This window comes from Mandrillus leucophaeus, unplaced genomic scaffold, assembly GCF_000951045.1.
Source record: "Mandrillus leucophaeus isolate KB7577 unplaced genomic scaffold, Mleu.le_1.0 Scaffold210, whole genome shotgun sequence".
In the NCBI taxonomy this organism is placed as follows: domain Eukaryota; kingdom Metazoa; phylum Chordata; class Mammalia; order Primates; family Cercopithecidae; genus Mandrillus; species Mandrillus leucophaeus.
In genome coordinates, this window is record NW_012102144.1 from 2,344,298 (window position 1) to 2,352,728 (window position 8,431).

General features: G+C 36.9%; 1 protein-coding gene across 1 annotated transcript in view; it reads right to left on the reverse strand.

Moving 5' to 3' along the window:
• The window catches only part of MAGI1 (membrane associated guanylate kinase, WW and PDZ domain containing 1), a 741,784-nt gene that overhangs the window by 83,932 nt on the left and 649,421 nt on the right, over window positions 1–8,431 (reverse strand). Inside the window, exons 7-8 of the mRNA XM_011980350.1 lie at window positions 5,422–5,457; window positions 176–233 (exon numbers count right to left, since the gene is read on the reverse strand). Coding sequence (XP_011835740.1) covers window positions 176–233; window positions 5,422–5,457 — 94 coding nt within the window. The remainder of the gene's footprint in view (window positions 1–175; window positions 234–5,421; window positions 5,458–8,431) is intronic.

Here is an 8,431-nt window from a genome sequence, read left to right on the forward strand (position 1 = left end):
TTTCAGATTTATTGAATATTTTCTCATTCATTAAAATATGCATACATATTTTCATCATAAAATTAACATTGTTAATTGATTTGTGCCTTTTAATGATGTCAGGCTGTACTTAACACAAATGTACATAATTATAGAGAGGTATAAACTAATGTGTGGATTATGAATGGGCACTTACTCTACATAGTAGACACCATAGACAGGGTCTTCAATCTTTTCCCAACCAGCAGGCAGTTCTGAAAAATAAAAGAACATTTACGGCAAGAAGAGCATATTATTGAAGAGCCTGGGTATTTTCAACAACTGAGTTAGGCAAAAAGAGAAAGACTCATAAAAATGCTTTAAATCCAATTAAAACTGTATATCCTAACCAAAAAAAAAAAGTATCTATTATTTTATCAGTGTATTTTTCTACATGAAGAGCAATTCTTCATCTACTGACTGGTATTTAATGCAAGAAAATAAAATTTAATAAAATGCAGCCCCGGATGCCTTTATTCTAAATCACTATTAAATTAGATTTTAATGAAAATATAGGTTAAACTTGCCTTGAACGCATAGTTCCTATCTTAAATGTTCACAGTTTTCTCATTTTGTTTCTAGGCCATCTTATTACACAAGCAAAAATGGATGAAAATTAATGTTTCATTTTCAGTACAGTAGTGTTGCTTTGCTCTCCTTGAAATAAAATAAAATCTGCATCTTATTTTCTCCTTGTTCCTAATGAAAATGTAGTTGGGTTTTTTAACTGCACACATCTATCACTCAATTGCTATCTCTAGGCTGGCCCATCGTTTCCATACTTAACCTGTGAAAGCAGTAACACAGCTCCTGATCCCGGAAAGCTCATTATCTAAGGTGGACGATTTTATTTCTTTAAATGTGGTGGTACCATCACACTAGGGGATGTATGTGCCTTTCTGAAAACTCAACTACGCTCTACAGAACTTCCTAAGGTTTCATATCAAAGGCCAAAACTTTATTAAACAGGTAATAGTTCTGTCTGAACAGGAATCTGTTGTGGAAAGGCCCACTGCACCACATTATTTTACTTGGTGAAAGAAGGGACTAGATTGTGTTTTTTTGTCATTAAACAACCCTTTCAGGTAGAACAACAGTTATTCAACTTAATTTTAAAGCTTCCCTGACATGTAGTCAAGGCAAACTTACGTAATACCACACTCTAAAGTGAATAATTAGTCCTAGAAGTAGGTATTAAGACCAACTTTGATAGAATACTACAGACTTGAAATATTTGAAATAGATTTTTGTTTAATTCAAAGAATCATGTGGTCACTAATTTAAATAATGATCATGTCATCAGGGCAGAAGGCTTACATATGCTACAAACAGTTCCAGACTGAGGTGGAGCCATGCACATGCACACAAACTTATACAGACTAATTACTTAAAGTTTATGTTTTGTTCAGATTTGGCTGCATATCAAGAGACATTAATTTCATGGTTTTTGCTCCACATGTTACTTGTTTGCAAACAAAGAGACAGGTTTTCCCCTCTTTTCTTCTAAATTAAAAAGAAAAAACATTTAGCAGGTTTTAAAGAAGTCTGACTTGTAGGACACATAAGCTACTAAAATGCAAGACAGGTCCAATTTGCAGATGTTGATACAACTCGGCATTTTTATATACTGAGTCTTGCGGACCGATGCAAATTAAATACCTGGGAAATGCTTTCCCCTTACAAAGCTGGAAATTACCATTTAGATGAAAATGAACCAGGAAAATATTTCCAAAGAGTTGGGAAATCGAAGATTAAAAAAATGCAAATTGGTGCACAGTCATACATTTGTACAGGGCAGAAGGGTGGGTGGGTGTGAGGAGGCTGCATTAAGTTCCACAGAAACACCATCTCTTTTCAAAATCTGCAACCTGAAATATGTGGCCTGATTATCTTTAGATAAAACAGGGGAAATATTAAGCTTTCAAGTTACTCAATTATTAATTTGACAAACATTTGTTGAATGCCTACTGTTTGCCTGAGGGTATGTTAGGCATCAGGGACACGAAGACAAACGCCAAGTGCATCATCTAAGCAGAAAATTCAGCCACGTGGTATGTGCTTTGATGGAGATCCGAGGAGAGTACTAGAAAAGAAGGTACCCGTGACTTCTTTCCTAGTGCCTAGTCAACAACTTAATATTCTAGAGTTGAAACATGGGGCCAGTCAACTAGCATCTCTGGACACTCGTCAGTTTAAACACATCTTTTGGAACAGATGAGCAAACTCCAGAAACTGAAAAGATAGTTTCTCACTTCCAATGTGGTGATTAACTTAATCATAGAAATTAGTCTCCTAATGCTTAAAATAGAAATGGGTCATCGATTTTAAATAGGAAGATGTTTGTCCTAGAATTTGCCATTTGGTTCTAAAAAACTGAAAAAGGTAGAAAATATTTAAGTCCAGAAAATAATGGCATTATAATTTTTTAAGCAAACACTCTAAAGACTCTTAAAAAGGAATCCTCATATGACTAACCACAGTCAGGGAGCAGATGAGACTGCACAACCTATCACAGAGATTTCAGGTGGCTAAGATCCTTTTGGCATTGCCCAGATATAAGATTGAGCTTTAGTTCTTTCATTTAGGCCTACTACTCTGTGGCTTTGGGCTACTTACTTAACATCTCTGAACCATATCTTTCTCCTGGGTTTACCTCAAAAGTCAGTAGTGGATTAAACAAGGATACTTCTAAACACTTAGCACAGTTCCTGGTACATAGAAAGTGCCCACAAATTGCAGCTGCTCCAGGAAAGCACAAAAGGAGTAAGACAGATGTCTGTGGCCTGTGTACTTGCTACTCCTGCCTCTGAAAATCTCATGCTGCACTATTTTGTCTTCACAGAGCAAATATTGAGCAAAGGTTCTAATTTCTTTTCAAAGAGATTTGTCTGTGTATAGATTGAAAATCATGTTCAAAACCAGAGATACATTTCAAAACTGTGACTTAGTTTTGGTTGGGAGAAGAACTTATTTTCTTGGCTCTATCCCCCCTAGTTGGTTTCACCATACGAACACCCTATAATTCCAAAAGAAGGTTCTGCAGGTGCTTTTTAATTCTGGGGAGATGTCTGCAGAGGACGTGATAAATTCTGCAAACCAAAGTACATAATGGAGCAACTGACCCAGCTCAAACAACAGAGTTCAGAAATGACAACTCTATAATCAAATGATCTGTGTCCAACACCCAAGCCAACTGCCCACGCCTCTCAGAGGCCGATTACAAAGAGGGTTTCCTTGTCACATCTGGAATTGCATTGTTCACTGAAAACCTGACAGTTGCTATTGTTTGAAATTAGGACCCTCTTATTAAGAAAATGAGCAGTGAGCTTGTCAACAGAATCTGAAGTGAATGTAACAGAAAACAGTGTGTGTGCACGTGTGCTACTCTTTACACAGTGGACATGTGCAGGCAAAAATCAAAGGTTTTTTTTTTTGTATCGCTACCCTTCCTACAAGAACACATTTGGGTCATTTCTATAGTATAGAACACATTCCTCCCTTGCGCTGTGTTAATGGAAAAAAGTACCATAAGGAAGTATGGAAAAATCCAAGAAGAGGGAATTAGGTAATAAATAATAAAGCTGCAAATAGCTAATAGCATGTGTTGATCACAGGGACAAATAATAAAACACACTTTCATTAAATCACCTCATAAGGACAATGGGAGCTCCTGTTTCGGCCCGTCTTTATGGATAAGGAAAGGGAAGCTAAAAGAAGGTGAATAGCTTCTCAAAGTTTGCATAGCCAGTAAGCAGGGGAGTCAGACAGCTTGATCTGAACCCAGAGAAAGCCAAGACAACTCATGTTTAGAGTCTTTAACAGCATAAGCAAGTCTTCACGATATCATAGTTACATATGGGTAAAATGCAGAAACATCTTTCCTGAAAATTTCAAATTCAAATTTCCAGAGAAACAAATAAGGTTGTGCCCCTGTACACAGCTGTGCTATCTCCACTGGCTGCCAGCAGACAGCAGAGCGATCTCTCACACATATTACTCAGGTAGCAAGAGTAGTTGAAATCGGCTGAACAAATGATTAAGACACTCATTTTGTGTCTGGAAAACCTATTTCTGTCTCTTTCAATTACTTTAACTAATACCATTGGATTGACAATTTCTTTTTTCGATCAAATTAGTTTCAAATTGTTCTATCATTCAGGGTGAACCTTAAGTCATTCCTCTCACAATGACCACAAAGACAACTTATTAAACATCTTTAAAAATAGATCGATCAATAGTTATCGACCATTGTTGGCATATGCATCAATTACAACAGGTACGTTTCAAATGTTACAAAAAACAGAGCTTGGTTCTATTCTATCATAATTCTAGCCAACCAAGACAGATTATCTTTATCTCATGTAACAAAAATAAAGAAAACCAAATGAATACAATAATCTGTATTAAATAGATTTATATTTTCAGGTCTTCAGGCAATCTCAAAAATGCCAGGCAGATTCAATAATCTTACTACAGTTCCACTCATACTGATGTTAAACAATCTTCTACTTAAACAATATTCAATTGCTAAAGAATCTTCCCATCAGCCGAGGCTTTCATCTGCAATTTAGCTGAAATTTATGCTTTCCTATCTATCCATCAGTAAATGTATCTGATGGAATGCAAGCTAATTTTAATGTTGTTCAAGGTTGAACATAAAAGGACTGAACTTAATAGCGAACATAATTCAATATATTCCAATAGCAAAGAAACAAGAATTTGGCATCATCTGCTAGCATGAATTATTCCTAAACAATAACTAGAGTAGTCAAGACTTGATTTGTATTGACACAACTCGAAGGCAAACAGTACATATAGGTGCTGCATCACTATATAAACAACCACTCACTATAACGGCAAGGTCAACAACATGTGGTCTGTGATGTAATAACAACATGATCCTAAGTTTTAACTACTCAATTCCTCAGTGACCTTCTTTTATTGCAAGTGCTCCTATAATGCTCCTTAAACTAGTGTTAATAGATTTTTGTTTGTTCTGCTTGGCTTTTTTGTATTACCCAAATAACCATCCACACTAAACAAATAAAGAAATAAGACTGAGACAGGTTACGCAAAAGTTCAAGGGACACAGCAAGCATCTCTTCGGTTTTTTCCCAATCCTCATTTACAAGACTACCTATTACCAGTTTGCTAACTCTCATTCTAGTCTCTGTTCCGTCAGACATTTTATTTGTAAACATAATATATTACAACTCTGCGTGATGCCTGCAGTCAGACACGCAGGTTGTGAGACTGACCTTTCCTGGATAAACTAAAACAAAAATCATAACTGGAGGAGTGCAAACTAAAGAAACAGAGGGATTAAGCAATTCACTGGGGAAAAAACCATGCAGGCCATGTCATGCACGTGTCATGCAGTAGCAGCAGGCAGGAAGGGTTTACCTAGTTCACTGTCCAGCTCCTCGGTGTGTACCCCTTCTTCTCCAAAGGAATAGCAGGAATGAGACAGAAAAGAGAGAAAGCAAAATTCAGACACCAGCACCAAGAAAGGAAATCTCCTCAGGAAAACAGCAGCAAACATCACTCTAGTTCGTCCTTACCTGCATTGTGGCTTATTTCATTGGCTTGGATAGTAAACTCGCGACCTCAGTGTAAATCACAAAACAGGAAGAGCTGATATTGGCAAAATAATTATATGGCTCATTTCCTTGCATGTCAAAATAGGATTTGATTGGTTGTAAAAGATGACAAATACCTTTGCGGTTTCAATGTTCTTAAGTGGGAAGTCACTTATTACAGACCTTATTGGGAGTAAACAAAGCTGTCAGACTTTCAATATCAGTCCTTTTAATCCTTCAATAATCCTCTAATCAGTGAGGCAATTATACTCACAATTAAAGGATTATTTAACTTACAAGTAACAGTGCTGCTTGAAAAATGGAAGGTGAGGTCAAATTGAGTGTGGACTATATAATGAGCTAACTTTGATGTCTTTCAAAAAGGAGCTGGAAAGATGAATTATGTCAAGATAAAATATATGAAGGAAGAAAGCCTTGAAAACTGCCCTGAAGGAGTGTTGGGAGGCATTTTATTGGTTTTGTGAGAACACACACACATGCGCGCGCGCACACACACACACACACTTTCTAAGTCAAGCAGCTCAGAAATATTAGAATTAAAATGTCCTCAAAAATGTCAGTGAGCAAAACAAGTCCAAATCCTTTCCATTCTTGACCTCCTCCTCTTGCTGTCAGTAAAACATTTTATTACTGAGAAGGAAACACAGGAGAACACACAAAAATCATTTCATACCTAATGTTTCCCCAGCTATAGGGCAAGTGGCTCCTATAAGCTTCACAAACACAGGGATCGAGCCTGTTTTCACCACCACAATAGGATCAATGCCCAGTGTAGCTTTCTGCACATGTTAGGTACTAAATATTTGTTGATGAATGAATGAATGAACCAATCAATCAATGATTGACTTAAATAACCAACATGGGCCTAGACATCTTGTAAACTCTTAATTTAAAAATGATTCCAATGCCAATGGTAAGTTTTGATTGGCACTGTTTCTTAAAAGGAGAATCTAATTTACACAAAGTTACCTGTGAAAATGCCCACTTGTATATTATCTAATGTCTTTGGGAGCATTTGTTCACTTCTTCAGTAGTTATTTATCAAGACCTATGATAAATAGGTCTTGCCAGTCACTATGCTAGGTGACATATCAAAATGAACACAATCAGGGGCCAGCCATGGTGTCTCACGCCTGTAATCCCAGCACTTTGGGAGGCCAAGGTGGGTGGATCACCTGAGGTTGGGAGTTCGAGACCAGCCTGGCCAACGTGGTGAAACCCCGACTCTGTTAAAAATACAAAAAAATTGGGCATGTGGCGCTCACCTGTAATCCCAGCTACTCGGGAGGCTGAGGCAGGATAATTGCTTGAACAGGGAGGCAGAGGTTGCAGTGAGCAGAGATCGTGCCACTGCACTCCAGCCTGGGTAACAGAGCGAGACTCTGTCTCAAAAAACACAATCAGACATCTCTGCTTTTCCAGAATAGGAGACAAATCCAAAGCTCACACGAATGAAACTAAAATTAAAATCATGATAAGTTCTCAATAAAGTAAGATACATGAGTGATCTAATCATATCTTTGGGGGCAAAGTCATGGAAAAATTCCCTGAAATATAACCTGAAGGATATGCATACCCAGGATGCACGTGACATATAGAAAGTATTCAATAACTATCGTGAAATGTAAGAGTATAGTGAAATGTAAGGGTATTCTAAGACAGAAATGCACATTTAACTGACATGAGGCAGGAACTCAATGAGGACTAGTGGGGATGAAGAGCAGAGAGCAGAGAGCAGAGAAAGAGTGTGAGGAAACTTAGAGAGGTTGACCACACAGGGCTCAGAGAAGCAAGCTATGGACTTGGCATTTCCTAAGCAGACCCTGTGGAGGTTGTCACTGATAACATCATCACATTTACATTGTAAAAGATTGCTCCGAGTGCAACATAAAAAGGAGAGTGAAAAGAGTCTGTATGGGAGATGAGCATGACCCCAGAGGAGAATGGTAGACGCGGTGAAAAAATAGTGAATGGATCCAAGAGATATTTAGGATGCCAAGTGAATTTAGCTGGTTCACAGGTTAGAAATAGGTGTGAAAAAAAGTGACAGATCAAGGGGGAATTTTGAGTATGCATAAATTTACCAGGAATGGAGACAGGAAACACTTCGAGAGGACCAAATTTGGGGGAAAGATAATCAGTTTTAATGGTTTTAATATGACTGAGTCAGAAGTCTCTTTGAGACAACCGTTGACACTATCCATCAGGTGGATTAAAATATTGGCCCGGAGTTCAAAGGCAAGGTTGAGGGCTTCTAACTGAACTGGACACAACAATGACAGAAGGAGTCATTCACTAACATCAAAATCTCAAACTAGTTTCTCGATTTTCTGAGATAGGAAATATTAAATCTATGCGATTTAATATTTAATTAAATATTAAATGAGATAGAACATATTAAATCTTTACAATAATTAAGTATGATGCTATACTGTTACACCCCATATGTATGACCTACAGAGAACAGAAAGAAATACAGGGGCAATATTTGCAACCAATATGCTTTACTGCTTTGTGTTATAATATAAATAATAACAAGGCAGCTTTGCGTTAACTGGCAACAGAAAACGCAAATTGATACTTATCATAATCTGATTATATATTTATGCTGTTTGTGTGTACAGGCACACAGATACACATAGAATTTCTACTAGAAACAGAATATATGAATTCTAATATTAAAGAGATAATTACTAAACTAATTGCATTTGGTATGAATATATTCTTGTTCCAAAGGAAATAACATTAATACAAAAAGATAATTTTAAGAATTAAAAATTACTAGATTTGGTAACAAAAATGTCAATTCTATT